General features: G+C 39.4%; 1 protein-coding gene across 2 annotated transcripts in view; it reads right to left on the reverse strand.

The window, feature by feature from the left end:
- The window catches only part of reln (reelin), a 163,565-nt gene that overhangs the window by 68,618 nt on the left and 75,248 nt on the right, over positions 1 to 19,699 (reverse strand). For both annotated transcript variants that reach the window (XM_039769861.1, XM_039769860.1), the window contains exons 6-30: positions 17,988 to 18,066; positions 17,802 to 17,898; positions 17,673 to 17,724; positions 14,946 to 15,042; positions 11,981 to 12,221; positions 11,070 to 11,215; positions 10,760 to 10,911; positions 10,558 to 10,673; positions 8,958 to 9,166; positions 8,757 to 8,885; positions 8,556 to 8,665; positions 8,379 to 8,445; positions 7,479 to 7,712; positions 5,812 to 5,973; positions 5,207 to 5,443; positions 4,740 to 4,932; positions 4,314 to 4,426; positions 3,690 to 3,827; positions 3,089 to 3,275; positions 2,733 to 2,938; positions 2,251 to 2,422; positions 1,947 to 2,147; positions 1,259 to 1,494; positions 1,001 to 1,158; positions 340 to 547 (exon numbers count right to left, since the gene is read on the reverse strand). In XM_039769861.1, coding sequence (XP_039625795.1) covers positions 340 to 547; positions 1,001 to 1,158; positions 1,259 to 1,494; positions 1,947 to 2,147; positions 2,251 to 2,422; positions 2,733 to 2,938; positions 3,089 to 3,275; positions 3,690 to 3,827; positions 4,314 to 4,426; positions 4,740 to 4,932; positions 5,207 to 5,443; positions 5,812 to 5,973; positions 7,479 to 7,712; positions 8,379 to 8,445; positions 8,556 to 8,665; positions 8,757 to 8,885; positions 8,958 to 9,166; positions 10,558 to 10,673; positions 10,760 to 10,911; positions 11,070 to 11,215; positions 11,981 to 12,221; positions 14,946 to 15,042; positions 17,673 to 17,724; positions 17,802 to 17,898; positions 17,988 to 18,066 — 3,940 coding nt within the window. The remainder of the gene's footprint in view (positions 1 to 339; positions 548 to 1,000; positions 1,159 to 1,258; positions 1,495 to 1,946; positions 2,148 to 2,250; positions 2,423 to 2,732; positions 2,939 to 3,088; positions 3,276 to 3,689; positions 3,828 to 4,313; positions 4,427 to 4,739; positions 4,933 to 5,206; positions 5,444 to 5,811; positions 5,974 to 7,478; positions 7,713 to 8,378; positions 8,446 to 8,555; positions 8,666 to 8,756; positions 8,886 to 8,957; positions 9,167 to 10,557; positions 10,674 to 10,759; positions 10,912 to 11,069; positions 11,216 to 11,980; positions 12,222 to 14,945; positions 15,043 to 17,672; positions 17,725 to 17,801; positions 17,899 to 17,987; positions 18,067 to 19,699) is intronic.

Consider the following 19,699-nt stretch of genomic DNA (forward strand, 5'->3'; position numbering starts at 1 on the left):
AGATACAGCAACCAGCAAAAATTTTGTTAAAGGAAGACAGGATGTGATGTTAGTACCTGAGAGAATTAATCAATGAAACAAGAGTTATTGGCATGAAAGGACAAACTTATATCCAGGATACCATTGACTACCTGTTGAAATGAGATGCTGTCATGATTAATGATCTGTTGTTGAGAGATGAGATGAGATATTGGTGCTATTTAAAAATCTTCATACTGGAAGACTCATTGCGATGCTAATACAAATAAAGATCTTGGAATCATGAATTAAAATACTTGACATATAGGGAGTATTAGGGTCCTGAAAACTAATATTATAAATATTAGATATCACTCTAACCTGATGTTTGTAGTGTCCAGGGGGACAGTCCTGGCTTCTCGACGTCCAGGGCTATTAAAATATAGTGTCTTGCCATCGCTGAGGATCCCACAGCCAGACCCTACTTGACCGCCTGTGATCTGTGACCACAATGGGCTAAGCTTCCCATCAAAGTGGTCCATCATCTCGCTGGGGTTTGGCACTTTGGGCACACAGGTCCCCTTTTCCACTGAAAGCAGGTTACACAGACAGGATGTGCTCAGGATCCTTCTCAGAAAAATAAATATCACCAGTACACAGGCACAGAGAGTGAGATTGTTAGGTGAAGACATGAGGTAAGCCAAGATGGAAAGAACCAGAGGATATTATGAGGAAGTTTGAAAATGACAAGTGCAATAAAACAGGCTGTAGTTATTCGACGACAACAAAGACTGTGGTGAGGAGGATAATAAAAGTAAGACAGTAGGAGATTGGAACATATGCAGTGTGATTGACAGATCAAGTGTGCTGATGGTAATAACAGAGGAATAATATAACTAGCATGTGCCAGACTGAGGTTATGAAGCTGTCATGTCAACGAGCTGATGGAAAATTGGACTGGGTGCATGAATAGGATCAACTGACAGGTGACACAAGCGAAACTGGTGCAAGCATTAACAAACTGGTAAGTGGAAGCAGTTACCTGTGTATCCAATATCACAATAGCATACACCAGAAATGCAGTCTCCATGCCCACCACAATGATTAGCACAAGGCTCCGAAATGTAGACTCCATCTAGTGCAAAGGGTGGAGCACTTTTATGGCCACTGGTCTCCTGAATCCAGCGAAAGCGCGTCTTACTGGAAAAAGAATATAATATTGTAAGAAAAACAAGAAGTGTAAATCACTGTCTGCTTACCACAATGTGTCAACATGTGCCTGGCTCACCCCTATTCCTACCTAGCAGCCACAGCACGAGGAATAACAATGGTGACTCGACTCCACTGCTCGAAATCTCCAGCACTGTAACTTGTTGGCTCCCGTAATTCCCGGGAACTTCCCTCGCAACCACGGACACCAGGGGATGCTGGATAGCAGCCCTCCTGCACCAGTGACCAACTGCGGCCTGCATCATGAGAGTACTGCAAAAGCACTGGAGCAGCTGGGTTATGCTGGCTGAAGCAACCAATGTTAAGCTGAGGAAAAATTTAGTGTGATCAAAATAAACTGAAAGAAGCCAGAGTTGGACAATCAACAGTCAAACAGAGTAGACTGTTACAAAGAAAGATGAAACTCAACAGTCACAAATATGCATAAGTAAACCAGCTGTGTTATAAAAATGAGAGCTGAAGGAGTGCAAGTTTAACAATAAGTCTGGAGAAAGTAGAGGATGATGGATCACAGCCTTCAGCAGATGAGAAATGGTAAGCAATGTGCATCTCAGGTTAGACTGTGGGTATTCATCCTTTGTTTTATAAAAGGTTGAGTGCTGTACACATCCAGGAAAAAAATTGGGTACAGTTGGAAATGACAGGTAGAGCACCTGAGTGAAGTTCATACATACATGAAAGGACAACAATCCAAAAGCTATTAAACAAGAAGGAGTATCCCTTGGAAGAGCTAGACAGTTATACTTTTGCTTTTTTACCTTAAACTGTAGGGTGTAACCTGGTTTGAGTGTCAGGTCCCGAGTGATGGCAAAACGATCACCATCAGATTTTCCAAATACCATAGCAGATGGAGTGTTGGCACAGAAACTGGCGTTTTTCTCCATGCCTTCATTAGCAAGTATTAGCCACATACTTAGCTGGTTCAATGGGAAGTCATAGGCAGGCTTCTCATAGAAGTTCTGCAATATTATCACAAAGAGGCATTGTAAGGACCCAGCAGTACCTCCCACCCCACCCCCAAAGCAACTAGTTGCCAGTAAAGGAATACATGGGCTCAGCTACCTGAGGCAATGTTGGCTGAATTACTGGAATTATGTGTTTTTCCTTCTCAGACAAAATAATGATGTCATCAACTGCCCACTGGTCATAGCCCTCTCCAGAATGCAGTGGCTGCCACCAGCGGAAACGTGTGCATGGAGTTCGAGCAGCTTCAGGTAGCTCATAGTAAACAAATCTTTGGAAAATAGAGAAGAGAATAAAAGCATTACTGGATAGTATCATAGTGTTTCCAAGTACATCCATTATTCTGTAAGCAATTGACACTAATACTGAAAGGTTCAGTTCAAGCTGGTTTCCCAGCACTATGTGTCCCTTGCACTCTCTAGCTTCTATTTCATATTCTGGAAATATCACTCTCTTACATTTCTCTTTATTGTGGCTGTTGTTAGTTGTACTCTGCTGCACATCCTGCCACCATAGTACCTCAAGTCTTTCATTTGATCTCGTTTATATTCCTTGGCACAAACACCCCCCTTGCTGAATACCTAGGCTTAATGAAGTCAGAGAAGTACATCTCAGCGAGAAGTCCCCAGGTGATGCCCCCATTGTTACTGTACTGAAGCAGCACGCCTTCCTCACGACTATCAGCCCGGTTACATTCTGCTGTGTCCCCACCAATCCTCAGGTAGAACTGAAGAAAGTCCACCCAGCTGGTGTCCAGGTCCCAGCTGACTAAATGTCTGCGTCCTGCCTGTAACAAAGAAGAAGAAGAGATTTTCCAACAGCCATTATACATGACTCGCACTTATCTTTGATTTCCAGTTGTAAATTTGAAGCATTCCCTCAGCCCACCTCATGGATAAACACCATGAAAATAGAATATGGAGTGGTTAAATGGTACCTTGCTGAAGTACAGAGATGACCCAGAGGAGATAACTCCACAACCCTCCTCTGGCCTCACTATCTCACCACCTATAACTTCCTGCCAGGTATTGTGCAGAGTATTCTTCAACTCAAAGTCTGACATGACATTGGAAGAGAGGGATGTCTGGGGCTGGCAGTCCACACCAGTAAAACCATCGTCACAGCTGTGATGATTAGGATAAGTGTAAGGAAAATAAGGAGGAAATTCAGTAAAACCAGAAGTGCCAAAGCAAAAATTAGTATAGGATGCACATACCTATAAAGAGACAGAGAGAGAGAGAGCAAAGAGAGCAGAAGAGCATAGCATAAGGTAAGTAAGGAGTTTAAAAAACACATAAATGGAAGGGTAAGGGAAGAGAAAGAGCCAGGCACATTGAGGCAAGAAAAGCAGGAGAACATAACAGCAGACAAAAGCAAAATGGGGAGAGGGAGACAGAAGGTGATAAGGTGTACACAAGATGGATGTAAATCAACAAACAAAGGAAGAGAGAGGACATATTATAAATAAAAGTTGCAGCTTTCAATCCATAGCATATCAGCTCACAAAGCATTTAAATGCTACATAAACATGCTTTTACCTGCATACACCATGTTTGCACCAGCCGTGACCATGGCACATATGAGGGCATTGCTGTCCAATGTAGATATTGTCCAAAGCCCACTCATCTTGCTCCAGGTAGTAGCTCTGAATCCAGCGAAAGCGGGTGGCACTTGACCTGAAATACAAAAAAAAAAAACTTGTCAATTTGCATGCCTGGGTATACAGTGGCAATGGGAAGTTTGTCATCTAATAAACATCTGGAAAGCATGTCTCCCTTGTATAACCAACAGGTTGCAGACAGAACATAAAAAGGGCAATAAGAAAATGAAAACATTCAAAAGTTTCAAGTAGTTTTTCCATCCCGCCACTATCACTGCTGCCTCTAAGTTTATATGCAAACTTTCTTTTCCACTGCCTACCTTCTACACAAGCACACTGATGCCCCCACCTACCAGCAGTTTGTCAATGAGTCCAAGCCTAATAGGAATATAGGCTGGGGAAAATGCTAGACTCAACAAGTCATAGGCTGATAAACAGGAGGACATGCACAGCTCTAGAAATGAAAATACATCTAGTAACAAAAAGGCAAGCATTCAGGATATGAACAAAGAATGCAACAGCACCAATAACAGATCAGTAGTCTAACAACTAGGATAATTACCAAGTCTTCTGAGGAAGTGGCAGAGTAATTCTTCTCCATCTGGCAAATTCCGAGGGGTGATAAATGCTGGCTGAGGTAAACTCAGGACAACTGGGCATCCCAGGAAGGCAAGCCTAGTACATATACATTTTAGAGTGATAATGGAAAAGTACTCAAGTGTCAGTATAAAATATGTATTTCAGATCTGTAGATTGTTTAACTTGCCACATAAATGATATCTAACATTTGCTTACATTGCCTTCTGTTGCCTTAACACTTTATATACATGGGCTTATCTGTTATACACCTGACAACTTGTGCCACCAAAACTAAAACAAAGTAAACATGTTTTTCATATATCAAACTAATTTTCACTTGTCAAAAATGTGTCATTTTGCATTCATTATGCATTTTCATATTTTTACGCCTATCTAACATGATTCTTACCTCTTGAACCAGATGCCATGTGAGGCCATGGTTGGTAGAGTATTCCAGACTAATTTGGTTGTCCATGTTGGGGGAAAAGTCCTTTCCACAGCCCATTACCAGGCTAAATTGGATCATATAGGAGGCACCTGTCTGCATGGACTGTGTTTCCACATACCTTATACTTGAACCCGGGCTTGGGTCGCCTGAAAAACTGACAGATGCAAGACAGATGACTGAAATCAGCTGCTACTTCTAATATTATTTATCAAAGTGAAATACACTTTTCACAGGACATATTTGTTTTATGCATTACATTCTAGGTAAATGCCCTATATAATACAGCATATGACACATACCGAACTAGTCCACTGGGACATAAGCTTTTAATTAGGAGTCAGTGCAGTTGACTCAAAGGTAGAAAACAGCAGGAGTGCAGTTATAATTAAAGAGCAGACAGATGAACACAAAATTCAATAAATAGTTACCTAAGTGTCCAGTCATGGCCACAGTAAGGTTGAACATTTCCTAAATAGAACCCCAGAGACTGTGTGACATCTACCAGGTTGTTAAAGTCTAGGCTGATGCTGTTGAAGAGAATGGAGGTCATAATAATTTCATCCACTGCCCACACATCTTGACCACGACCTGAATGGTAGGGCTGCCACCAGCGGAACTGGACTCCAAACTTCTTAGCTTCATCAGGTAGCTGTACAGACACAATTCTGAAGGAAAGTCAAAGAGAGAGATGGTAGTATGCAATTCCAACGTGATAAGCCAACAGTTTGCATCACATGTGTCTGAAGGGCCTGTATTCATCCATCAAACATTTGCCAGGGTTTCAAAATGAAATGTCTCATGCTTCTATAGGGCTAATCAGTACTTGAAAAGAGATGTTACCCTGCCATGAGAAGTACTGGTAATTGTATTTCAGACCGGGGTGGTGGAGATCAGGAGGTGCTTCTCTGTTATCTGAAGTGATGGTCAGCATGTCTAAGCGGCTGTCTTCGGTGTTCTGATTATTGGCCTAGTGGTCACTGTGTACCTAATAAAATCGGTGAGTTTCTGCATCCCATAAACATGCGAGACTAACCTGGGCTCATGAAAGCCTCGGTAGGAAAAATGTTGCAAGAGTTTCCAAGTGATCCCATTATCAAAGGAGAAGTGGAGCAGGACACCCTCTCCTGCCTGGTCAGGAGCCTTGCAGGTACTCAGTTTGCTGCGGCTGCCCAGACGTAGGGTGAATTGCAAATATCTGTATGAAAAAGGGCAAGACATGAGAAAGAATTTTAAGCAAAAAGTCAATCATTTTGGCTCCCTGTGCAGATGACTGCTAGATCACTGATTTGTATTAAACAGCCATTAAAAAGGCTCCTCTTTTCTATGATTCTGAAGGAGTGTGCCACTTACAGTATATTTATTTCCAACAAAATCAACTTGAGGCAATTAGAATACACTGATGAACAGGAAGCAAAGGCTGATGTCAACAAATTAAAAGTGCTGCACTTGTATGCATTATAAGTATTAGAAAAGTGCAACCGACACCTCCTATTATATTGTTACTAATACTCCACAAGAGTAATACTACATATTTACAGACTCTGATGATAGGAATCAATTATCATAAAAATACTAACATTCATATTTAAAAATATCACTAAAACTACTTTGAATGTCTACAAATCACACAGTGCCTAGGGAAGAAGGGGCAGGATCATACTCTGATTTAAAGCTGGATGAGAACTAAAGCAGAAAGGCAATGCTGTGCACATATAGGCTGAGGAAAGTGGAAAGGAAGTAGTGTTACTCAATTTTTTACAGGTGTACATCTTATGTTGGAGACATTGCTGCTACTTATAATCCAGGAAGGAACAGCTAGTTCATAGTGAAAAACATGTGTTCATGTTAGTACTGTAGGTGGTATGAACTACTGCCTCACATGTTTAATTGAATTATTGATTTTAGTTTCTTTATGCTGGGGTTAGCTGTGATAGGTTTAGCACAAAACAGGAAAATTCAAGTATTTTCACAGAGGGACCCCATTGCCACATTTACTGACATCTTTTCACTTATTAAATTCTTTTTTTTCACACTTTCAAGTGTATTTGATAATATGTTCGTGTTTATTCATTTCACTTTCCAATTTTCTCAGCTTTTAATTACAGATTAGTGACAGCAAGGATGCTTATATTATGACACTATGGTTCTCTTAACCCCAAAATCTAAAATCTCCCTGACACTCTCCAGAAAGCACAAAAATCAAATTAGATTTTCTTGCTGAAGTCTACATATTAATATTCCCTGATTTTTCTTTTTTCATTTCTTCATTGCATAGGCCCCTTGGCTGTAGATAATATTCACACATATTGAATCTAATCACCCAGAAAAACAGATCATCATTCCTGCTCAGGTACAACACGTTGTATGAAACACCTTAGTTAACAAAGATCACCGCTAAAAACCGAGAAAGGACTTTTAAGTAAGAAATGAGTTATGTCTTACAAGCATACAGGTATGAGAGGAAGGGTTCTATTGAACCTACCTTCTGTAGACATGATCACTTTATTACATCCTAACTAGTGTTTTGGATTGAGATCAAACCTGATTATTTCACACAACCTGATTCATAAATTAGTACTGTTTAAGAGCCCAATTAGTATGGATACATGCAACCATGATGAAAAGTAAATGAAAAAAGTTTGTAGCAGTCTCTGATAACTAATTACCTCTTTACGCTATTGTACACGCATATCACAATACCTGGCTTGTGTGCTGTCCAGGAATGATGTAACGAGATGGCGCCTACCATCTTTACTGAAGACGAGTGCTTTTCCACTAGCAAGAACACCACATCCAAAGCTGACTTCTGCTCCTCGAATTGACTGGAAGTTGTGATAGGATGATAATCTCGGGCTCAGAAAACTCTCAGAAACGAAGGCTGGGAAAGTCTGAGAAGCTAACTCACATGCAGGACCAGAAAAGCCAGGGTCACACCTGTAAGAGGCGCAAGTCCCAGCATACCAGTTAATGACAGTGCTCATCATTTCTTAGAACTTAGTCTCAAGAGAGAAAAAACACTGACACTTAGTTTTATTATTTGAGAAAACAGGCTGAGAGTTACTTTGATTTCTGCACTCTAGTCTACATATTTAAAATTAATCTAGTCTCTTGTATGTATACTATAATCATTTAGTCTTTATGCTAGAATTATAAATTAGCTTAACCTATTCAGTATAACCGAATTTACTATCACCTCATGAGTCTAAATACTTAGATTTAGGTTCAAGTTTAAATTTATTGTAGTTTGCACACAGTAATTAATTTCATTACTCATTTTCTACCTATACGTCTTGTACATTATAGCTATATGCATAATAGCATTTAGTTTCATGTGTCCTGTCTGAAATTGAAATATTTAAAAAAACTGCAAATTTATACCTAGGATTTTAATCTATATGTTGGAATTTTGCCACAGTTCTATTGTTCAATATGAAGTCTCCTTTTTTAATAGTACAGTTTGTATAATGTCTGTTTCCAGTCTGAGTTAAACTGATCATGTTATCTTAAAGATAATTAATTTTATTCAAATTTTATTCAATGTTAAGCATATTGTGTTTTGCATAATGATTTTGATTTTGGTCATAAACGGCACATGCTTACTTGCACCCATTTCTGGTACACTGGCCACGTCCAGAGCAAAATTTAAGGCATGATGGTCCAATGTAAACTAAAAGAAATTAGGACACATAATAGAAAAGATAGGTGAAGTGCTCCCTGTTGTAAAATCAAAACACAGAGTATCACACTGAAATTCAATCTAATATTTCCCAATCTCACCATTATCTATAGCCCACATGTTTCCTACACCTGGCCCATTCTGCCTCCAACGGAAGCGTGTACTGCCTGTTAGTGGCGCATTAGGCAAGGGGATGGTAATTCTGCTCCATCTGCAGGAAATATGACATATGATATATAAAGGATTAGATGTAGCAGTTTGAGATGCTGATTTCACATGAGGGTTGAGGTCACTTCTCTTACCCACTGTAGTTATCAGACGAATACACAGTGCTGTGAGGGAGGTGTACACCTGTGCAGAGTTCTGGAAGACATTCAGTGTGTAGCAGGGACCAGATGCGACCACTATTGGTGGAAAATTCTAGGCTAACACTGTAAGGAGAAGGGTACATATCAGCAACCATGACACCACTAGGAAAAAAAACAAGGAGGAAGAGTGGCTACCTGTTAGCAGGCTGATATGACCCACAACCCAGGTTGATGGAGAACTGGATCATGTGGGACTGTGAAACTGGCAATACTGGCAGCAGATGAAAGTAGTCGATAGCCCAGACATTGTGGTTCAAGCCAGCATGATTACGCTGCTCCAGACAAAACTGTGTAGCTGAAGACTGCAGCTCTGTAGGCACTGGTACTGATACCAGAGTTGGGGTCTGAAGATAGACAACATAATGCATAATTAATAAGACAATGACAACAAACTGGAGAAGTGCACGTAGTAGATGACTATTACTAAGAGCAGATGGGGTTATGACAAAGGACAAGGAAAAATAGGAGAATACAGAAAGTTATCAAAAACTGCATTTCATAATAAGCAGGTAAATTCTTTTGTGGCTGCATACCTGGTTAAGAAACAATCATAACATCTGATAAACAAAAGGTCAAAAAATGAATATATTTTATGACGAGTCATCAAAAGGTTTTGAGCCCAACTTATTAGGAGGAGCACTAATAATACCAAACCAGTTATATTTTTCCTAATGAACACTGAGTGGAGGTATTACTCTTGTGTTAGAACTAGAGCACTATAACCGATTTTGTGGTTTATGCCATCCATTTTAATTTGATTTTGAAACAAGAAACATGCAGTCTTCTAGCATTTATGGTAAACAGTGTAAGTTTTTTCTATTTCAGTACAAAGGGTTAATCTTTGGCTGTTTACAAAAATCAGCACTGTAGAACACCCCTTACAGCTGCAGGCTCACAACTTGATTATCCTTTGTACAGAGGAAAAGACACTGGGATGGAGCACTGAATAAACACAGAAATATGGCAAAATATGGCTGATCAGAGACAGATTAAGAAGACAAAAAGAGATTTGATACCAGCCCAATGAGATGTAATACCAATGAGATTCGGAAGCCAACCATTATAAATTCATGTAATCCATTTTAGGAGCCTATCATGGTACCACTAGATATAATACAGGAACCAACTGGACAGGGACCCAGTGTATTGCAAGGCACATTAACATGGATCCACATTTACTTATACAGAGCCAATTTAGAGTTGCCAAATAACATAAACTGATGTTTTCGGATGTGTTTGAAAAAAAAGGTAGCTAAAGGAGAAAAAAAAAAACATGTAATGGGAGACATATGGATCTGACGGTGCCCAAGCCAAAATCCATTCCTAAGATTCTACAGTTGTGAAGAAGCAGTGGTAACTACTGTTCGATGTCAACAAGGATTCAGTGCATGATGTCAGCAAAGCCTTGAATTGTCAGAATACTAAAAATAAATGTCACAGGGTTGAAAGGTGTTATTTACAATTCACAACAGATATTAGACTTTGTTGTAATTAAAGGTTATTCTAGGACTTGTAAAGATAAGAAGGGGCTTGGGTGTTGTACATTTAACTGTTTTGTTATAATATTTCTTTGTTTCCACAAGTTTTTGGGGTATGCAGCCAGGTTTTTGTGTTAATGGATAGCCTTTTAGCTTTGAGCTCTCAACACAATGTTAACTCCAGGAGAGCAATACCAGTAGATGACTACTGTCCTCTGAGCAATAATTCCACTCCCCAAAGAAAAAGGACAAGGCACCCTATAAGATGAGTAGGATAGAACATCCAACACAAAGTGATCCTTCCTGCTCTGTATCCTGCCATAAAGTGTGACATCATTATCATGAGAAACCCCGGGATCACACAGCCCACTACCTGCAAAGAAAGGAAATCAGGCCATTATTAGTACGACATTCAGTTCTACCAAGTGACAAGATAGTGCACACAAACACACCACCTACCCATTGTGAAGTAGAGTCGCAGGTTACCCACTGCAGTAGTATCTAAAAATGGAGTACAAACTCTCCTCTCACCATCCTGTAGAAACACAAGGGAGAGGCCCGAAGCTACAGTGCCACAGTCAGCTCCATAGACAGCTCCTTGTATTTGCCAACTATAAAAAGAAACAGGTCAATGTGACATTATACCTTGGTACTATTTCCACTACCCTACAGAACTGGTGATACCTTACTACAGAACATGGCATCAAAAACAGCCACAAAACAGTTTAGCATACATGACACCTCACTGTGGAGTATTGCTGAGACTCACCCCTCTGGTGAAGCCTCAAAATCTTCCCTCCAGGAAGTGTGTCCCTCCTCACGGCTCAAATCCACATCCCGTGTTGAAGCAAAGCTGAACCCGGAGCCCTCTGTCCCATGAAAATACATTGCATTTCCCTCAGACTGGCAGGCATGCTGCGGAAAACAGATACAACAGAACAAATGAAATATAAACCAGTAAAAAAAGTAAGGAGAGACGCTCAAACACTGGTACACCCAAGCAGAGAATTAGGGAGATTGCTTCTGAGATTACCTGGGAATAACCTAATCAAATCAGTATGCAGGTACACTGGAGAAGAATGAGACTTGGAAGAGGGTGACAATGTGAGAAATTTTACTAAGTAATGAGAGACATGATATAGTAGTCACAGTGGTAGATCACAATTAAATATTTTGTGCAAGAGACATATAAGGTACAGAATGAGTTGTGAGGCAGTTTAAGACAGTAGGCACAAGGAAATAGATGTCAAGACAGGTACCATATAATGGACAAGGCTAATTTGAGATGCTGGATGAAGGGTAATGTGAGACGCTGTGCACTTTCAGCTATATAATGTGAGATGCAGACTGAGGTGGCATGCAAGAGATGGTATGAAACATTGGCAGGGAAACTAAGCAGCTTATTCTCTGTCCAGCCCACACCCATAACACTGTTCTCTCAGAGATGCCATCTTGGCACACCAGAGTTGAACAGATTGCATGGACAGACGGCTGCCTCTCAGGACACTCCAGCTGCCATCACCTTCAGTGCAGCTCAAGGGTAGCAGTCTTCCAGGTGGAGTGAATGCTGCCACACATACATCAACAAACATTCAGACTGAGGTTGAAGTAGCCCCTTATTATGAATCTTCTTTATATTTGCAACATCCATCCTGTTGCAAATTTAAAGTTTTTATGTACCTTAACAGTAGCTCCGGGAAAGAATAGCCAGTTGGTAGTGTCAGCAGGATCCAAGCTGTCTTGCAGCAGCACTGGTCTGTGGGCTGCATTGACCAGCAAGACATTGTCCAGTGCCCAGCATGATTCATAGCCTTCTTCACCAGCTAGCATCTCCTGGTGCCAGCGAAAGCGAACATTCTCTCCCTTGGCGGCAGCACTAACATGAAGCAGGTGGATTACTGTCGTACTATTGGAAGGTGCTCTGCAGGACAAAAAGAGGTATGATGAAGGGCAGAGCAAATGGAAAAATTAACCATGAAAAGGAAAAAAACTATACAACTTTGACTAAATATTAATGTACACTTTATTTTAAGCAAAGCCTAGAAAAAGTCTAAACATCATGTCAATAAAACAATAACAAGCAACAGAGAATTAGAAATCATAGCACATAACATACAAAAAAAATTAAGAGAAACAATTTAAAAGAAATAATATAGGGATTAAAGGATAAATTAGAATAATTATGAAATTAAAAATTGTAACTCAGAAGATACATTAAAAGAGAGTAAAATATAAGAATTGGCAATGGGCTGAGAGACAGAGATTATGAAGAAATAAATGGAAATTCAGAAAGAAACTAAAACATACCAAAATCAAAAAAGTATATTTGACAGTAATAAACTGAACACTTATAGAACAAAAAATTAAAAAAGAGAAATTAGATATGAATAGACACAGTACCTAGCTTTACAAAAATCCTTTACAAATTATATCAAAATACAGGTTTAGACACCATAATCTAGTACAGAAAGATTTAGGGAAAATAAAATGTTTTTTTTCATATACATATGAATAATATAAACACAAGGGATGCGTCAAACAGGAATTTCTAAGTAAAATTAATACAAGCTAACTAAAACACCTGAATAGAAACATAACCCTGATTCTGAATAGGCAACTTAGTGTATTGTGTGTATTCAGATTAGTTCTTTGAAGACTTAAAGCTTTTATTACTGTAAAAGATGACCTTACAATATATTAAAATGTGGGAACTGAATACTTAAATAAACAGCATATTTCCTATTTTTCTTATTAAGTGTTGGTTCCAACATAGACAATGTCACATAAAAATGCAGTTTGATTTTCAGTATTTTAAAATGAAATTATCAAAGAGAAAAACACTTTAGAGGGATATTTTTCTTTGCTATCAATTTATATCTCCTGTTCTAATTTACATGGGCATTACTTATTGATTAGTGTGACATTGCAGTAGTTAGCAATGTCTTACCAAAGTTTCAGGGCCCAGTCATTATGGGTGTGATACAGTATGCGCCAATTTTGCTCATGTTCATGTGGGGTTTCTCTGGATAATTTGTTTTCTCCTGTATCCCAAAGATGCAAATGTTAACTTAATATACAAGTGCAAATTTAGCCTGTGTGAGCAACTATCTGGCTGAAGTGACATCTAATACAGTGTTGGTACATGCCTCGTTCTAGGTGCTGCTAACAAGTCAACCCTGCTTTGTATCCAACTACATGAAATCATAAAACGCATTAATACTGCTGAATTCATTGCAAATATTTTTGAAATATAATACATTATCATGACAATAAAGGTTTTTTTGAATGTTAAGTTAATAAATGGGAGCCAATATGTTAGCGAGTCCTGGAGTGGAACATTACTTAATAAAAAATCATCATTAGAATGAAGCATGTTTTAATTGAATTTGATAAATAAAGAAGGAAGAGTTGTGGAGATCAAGAATAAAGTCATGGAGAATATAATTTGTATTTAAAAAGAAATCCAGTAACAGAGTATAAACTACTGTAGACTGTTTCAACCTTCCTCATCACATGGAACTTTCAATGGTACTAAAACACTTGACACACAGATCTCGGGAGTAGAGACTATAAAGTGTACTGTATATTAAATGAACATGAGTAGAAAACAATCCTCTCAAAAATCTAGCTACTAACTCACAAATTTAGTGTCACTGCAACAGATTCCCCCAAATTATCTTACTATTGATAAAATGACAGTACACTGAGTCCTACCAAGCAAACATAAAATATGTCCAGTGTAAAAACTAGGAAAATGAAAGCTCTTTTTTGAAGAATGGCAAAAGAAACAGAATGTGACCGCTTGCCTGGGGTCAGATTGAGTAACAGGTACCCACAGAGAATAAAGCCGTACTGCACGGAGATGAGAGGCCCATTTGCCACTTCATGGAGAAAGGAAGAAACCAGGGCTGAAACGGGCATGTTGTGAACTCAGAATCAAGAGTACATCTTAAACACTTGCAAAAATTGAAGAACTTCCATCCATCCATCCATCCATTTTCTAACCCGCTGAATCCGAATACAGGGTCACGGGGGTCTGCTGGAGCCAATCCCAGCCAACACAGGGCACAAGGCAGGAACCAATCCTGGGCAGGGCGCCAACCCACCGCAGGACACACACAAACACACCCACACACCAAGCACACACTAGGGCCAATTTAGAATCGCTAATCCACCTAACCTGCATGTCTTTGGATTGTGGGAGGAAACCGGAGTGCCTTGAAGAACTTTCACATATTCATTATACTATTTAATAAGCAGAGGGTACTGCTCAATAGTTTAAAACAAAATTTCCAGGTCGTACTTCATTCAGTATTTTTGGCTTATTATATGGTCTATTCTGGCATCTGGGTTCAGGTGCAATTACAACATTTTGCCACATTGTATTGCTAATACAGGAGGACGACTTCATAAAATTAATACTATCTTAACTTGATGCTTTAAGAAATAGAAACAAAAAAGGGAAAGAATATGGTGGGGAATAAGTTACTTTAATTTTCATGAACATTATTTCAGCATGTGTCAACCCTCAACTACAGAGAAACTGAACAGAGTAAAGAATACAGAAAGTGCATTACAGAAAAACAAGCTGGAAACTGAGAGATATAAATAAAATATTAAAGCCCAGGAACAAAGATTGGCATACCGGATCTTCTCCAGTGGGGTCCAGCCCTCAGAGTTGTTACGGCTATAGGAGACAACAATATCAGGATCTGTGAAGCTAAAGCGACAGGAGCCGGAACCTGGAGCAAAAGGGTGACCAGTGATGACAGTATGTTAGAACATTCCCAATATTCTAGGCTGAATATACCTTACATTTGTCAGAGCAATCACTTCAACCTGCTCTATAGTTCCCTCTCCTACACCTGCCTGGTATTTCATATCAGTAAGAACTCCAAATCATGCATTTCTTATGCATTGGCTATAAAATCAACAGCTACTGAGTATGCATAACCTTGACAAAAAACTATTATTTCCTGTGTGATCACTGTAGACCGATATTCTCATATGAGCATCCCAAACTTTACTCTCTCACACAACCATTCAAAGTACCATTTACCTCACATGCATGACTGCACATACCAGAACATTCCCTCATTATATGTGTGATCATATGAATATAATGCTTGCTAAAAACACTATCTATTTTGGGAGATTATTTCTAAATTTCAAGTAATGTCTTAAACAATAAAGGTATTTTATATCAATGACAAAAACAGGATAAATTACTCTAGATTTCTACGATCCTCCTTTTTCAGATTTTCATATGGAATGCACTTTCCAGAATACAGCAGCAATAACAAAGCACTCAGATAATATGTATAATCACTCCAAACCATTGTCCGTTATACTTTGGCATATCAATGTTATGCATGGAAACCCACAATCCATTAAACAGAATGAGTCATGACTCCAAACAGCTGCCTAAATATATGATGGCTCCAGCACCCCCTCAATAATTCTTCCTCTATACCCAATAAATGCTGCTACTTTTCATCTCTTCCTCATTTCAATCCATAGTATTTAGTCTGAAGCAAACTGATTTGCAAACAAAGACAAAAGGACAGTTACTGTGCAATGGCTCCTTTTGGCTGATTCCTCCTTCTCCCTCTAAATAATCTCAACTTCAAACAAGGGCAAACAAAGAACAGCAACTCATTTTTGAATAAGCAGGGACATAGAACATATTGTAGCGGCTGAATAAAAAGCATTGTGGGTAGTGGGGATTTGACAAGTCTTACACTGTATGATTCCTAACCATGTAATCTGTCAATTACTAATCACCCTTTTTCTATATTTTTTGCTATGTCACTGGCTCTTCCCCATTATGCATATCTGATAGGTCCACCTCAAGTCAAAGTCTGCTTTACCCTATCTTCATACCTGGTCTGTTTTCCCTCAGCTCATATTTTTTCTTTCAGCCTTTTCCCCTTTATCATCTTGGCCATCTGTTTTATTTTATCACACCTAATCTCCTTATCCTTCCCAGTCTCAAAACCCTTATCTCTGTCATTCTGTTCCCTCTACACATTACCAGTTGTATCTCTCTGTCACCTTCGCACCTATCTGTCTTTACCTGTCTTGCTTTGACGTGGGATTCCCAGAGAGTTTCTGTGCTTAGTAACGCTCGCTAATTGACCCGTGTTTCTTGGTTTCACATGTCGTCCCCAAGGAACAGTAAATCTCTCTATTGCTTGTCTGAACACTGAGGGAATTTATTGTTATGGTTCCTTGGCTCATCATTCATTTCCTCTCTGTCCCTGGGGTCAGTGGGGCGTTTCACAAGTGCAATTAAGAGCCAGCCTGTGAATGGGGGGCAGCAGGGACACACAGAGGTGAAATGTGGACGGGAAACAAATTGCTCCCTGGGACACTCATCTCTAAATTAAAATGGGGTCTCTTATCCTTAGCAGCATTTGTAACAAGCCCCAGGGGGCTGAGGTGTTTCCAATTCACTTCCAGTTTTTATATGGGGTGGAGAAGGGGTATTACTTGCTGTGAAGTGAACCAAAATGAAAACATGCAATTGACTATACTGTTAATAAATCTGTGTTTTATATTATTGGCCATTTTTTTTAGTTGATCCTTGTCTTCACTGACCCTTATGTAACTCAACTCAATCTAAATGCTCTTAGCACCTTCTTCAGTATGTTTGGCTGGCAATGCTTGCCATGTCATAATAAAGAGCTGATGAGTGGCCCAAACATATAAGATTGATTATGACAGGGTGATCTGTAAAACTGGAAGAGACAGGTGGCACTGGCTCAAATAAAGTAAGTAATAAGCAAGAACTAAGTCTAATTTTTGCTTGTAGCCAAAAACTTTGGACTATGTGCTGACCACCTGCTTTCAGTTTCATCTTCAGGTAACATCATGCAGAGTCAGAGAGCCGGCAATTTGACAGCAGCTACCCTTAGTCTAATCACTCAGATTGTGACAGTATAGAAGCAATTGTGCTATGGAGCTAGACAGTTATCTGGGAATAATGTGTTTAGGATCCTGTTTTCACACTTTCATCTTTTACTGAAAAAAGGCCGTAAGACAAAGACACATATGTTCCATAACAAGTATACAGGAAATGACAATGCAAATCACATAGGCTGTGAAGAATTTTAAATAGAAAGGGGTAATAAAGAGAGACTAGATATAGTACTATGAAATAGTGAGGGTGCAGTATGAGATGGGGAGCAGGAAAGGACTAATAAAGAGAAGAAAGGAAAGCAAGAGATGGGCTACAAGGATAGAAATAGGACAAAAAGACTATTAAGTGTGCAGTACAGGGTGGGGTCATAGAAAACTAATGTATAAGTAAACTGAGAAACTCTATCAAAGATAAGAGAGATATAAGGAGGACATGTGGCAATATACTGACCAAGTGCAAACTGTAGAACTGAAGCTGAACTAGTGTTGAGTGGCACTGTCACCTGTAGGAGAGGCAGAAAGTAAGAATACTTAGAGCTGCAGAAAAATGTCTCTCTTTTCTGTAGGACCCAATACTTACCAGTTCTCGCCGGCCAAGCGGTTCACAAAAGGAAACAGCAGCACCGTGCATGATGCCACCACATCGCTCACCCAATTCACAGCCACTGCAGTCAGACCTGACAAATAGACAAAAAATGAGAACCAAGCTAACCCATATCACAGTCTTTGCTATTCTTCTCATCAACCCATCTGCTATACACATTACCAGATATTGGGATTTAGCTGTTTCTCCTGGTGGGATTCAAAATCATCTCGCAGTATCACATGCTCTCCATGGACCTGAGCTGCAGGAAAAACAACATATATTATTCAGTCTATCCATTCATGTATTATTTTCCAGAAATTGCAGTCTCCAATGGTATCAGTTACAAGAGAAGAAATAAAGAAGAATTCTCATGCAAAAACTTTAAAAATGTAAGGTGAACAATTTTGCTGTGCCCTGGAAATGAACAGTAAGTCAGAAAGTGCAAATTTCATTTGCATCTCCACCTTTTAGCTCAACCCAAAACAAATGTAAAAAGTGGTTGCATAGTGGCTAGTACTGCTGCCCAAAGCTTAAAATTAGTCCAGATTATGGCCCAGTCATTGTGTATATGTAATTCCCATGCTTTTGTGGATTTTCTCTAGATACACTGGCTTCCTCTCACATCTCAAATACACGATGAATATAATCTGAGATGCATGCTCATATTGGTGGGTATGCTGTATGACAGAGAAGTATCTTCCTTAAGTCAGGATCTGGGACCCTATAATCCATGGACAGATGCACGGAATTGAATGGATGTATGGAAAATAGAGAGATGGATATGTAGCAATAATTTCCAGAACAGTTAATTGGGAACTAAAAATTCCAGGATTTGTTTGTGTGTACATTTGTTCATGGGTGGATTACAGTGATAAAGTTTTGTATGTGTATACAGTAATCCCTCGCTATATCGCGCTTCAACTTTCACGGCTTCAGTGTATCGCGGATTTTATATGTAAGCATATCTAAATATATAACGCAGAATTTTTGCTGCTTCATGGGTTTCTGCAGACAATGGGTCTTTTACTTCTGGTACATGCTCCCTCAGTTGGTTTACCCAGTTGATTTCATACAAGGGACGCTATTGGCGTATGGCTGAGAAGCTACCCAATCAGAGCACGCAGTTAAGCTCCTGTGTGCTGATTGGCTCAGCGATGGAGCGCTGAACTCGATTCCGCTGAGTTAACCAGGAAGTCTCATCTCGCTCATTCAGCATCAACATGTTTCGCTGTGTAAACAGTTAACTTTTGTATTTATCTTTGTGCATAGTCAAGCCCTTTGTTATGGCTCCAAAACGATCTGCTCCTGCTACTGCTTCAGGGGCCGTGCCCAAGCACCTATGGAAGATGCTAACGATTGCCAAAAAGGTAAAAGTTTTGGATATGTTGAAGGAAGGGAAAAGCTACACCGCTGCAGGACGCCATTACGGCATCAATGAGTCCACAATTCTTTTTATTTAAAAAGGAGGAAAAGAATATAAAATCTACAGCTGCAGTGTCCTTTAACCAGGGCGCAAAACGAGTTGTAAGTGGATGTAATAAGGTGGTAGTCCAGTTGAAATCTGCTTTAGGGATTTGGATTGAAGACTGCCAGAAGAAGAACAATGGTGGTGCTACACAATCGCCTGAAGAGGCTCCTTTAGAAGAGCTGTAACGCTCTCCTTTGTTGCTCTCCTTTTCTACGTACAGTACTTATTACATGTACATACATTTAGTGTCACTGTACACACATTTTACTGTATACAATTTTTCTTGCATTGTACGTATTTATTGCTGGTGGCCTGTCTGTCGTAATGGCTGTAACATACGCGATATCGGAGATGCTCGATATCTTTAAAATAATATTTAGGTTTTACTAACAGTAAACAGTGTAAACAGTGTGTTTACATACAT

This window comes from Polypterus senegalus, chromosome 11 (genome assembly GCF_016835505.1).
Source record: "Polypterus senegalus isolate Bchr_013 chromosome 11, ASM1683550v1, whole genome shotgun sequence".
Lineage (NCBI taxonomy): Eukaryota > Metazoa > Chordata > Cladistia > Polypteriformes > Polypteridae > Polypterus > Polypterus senegalus.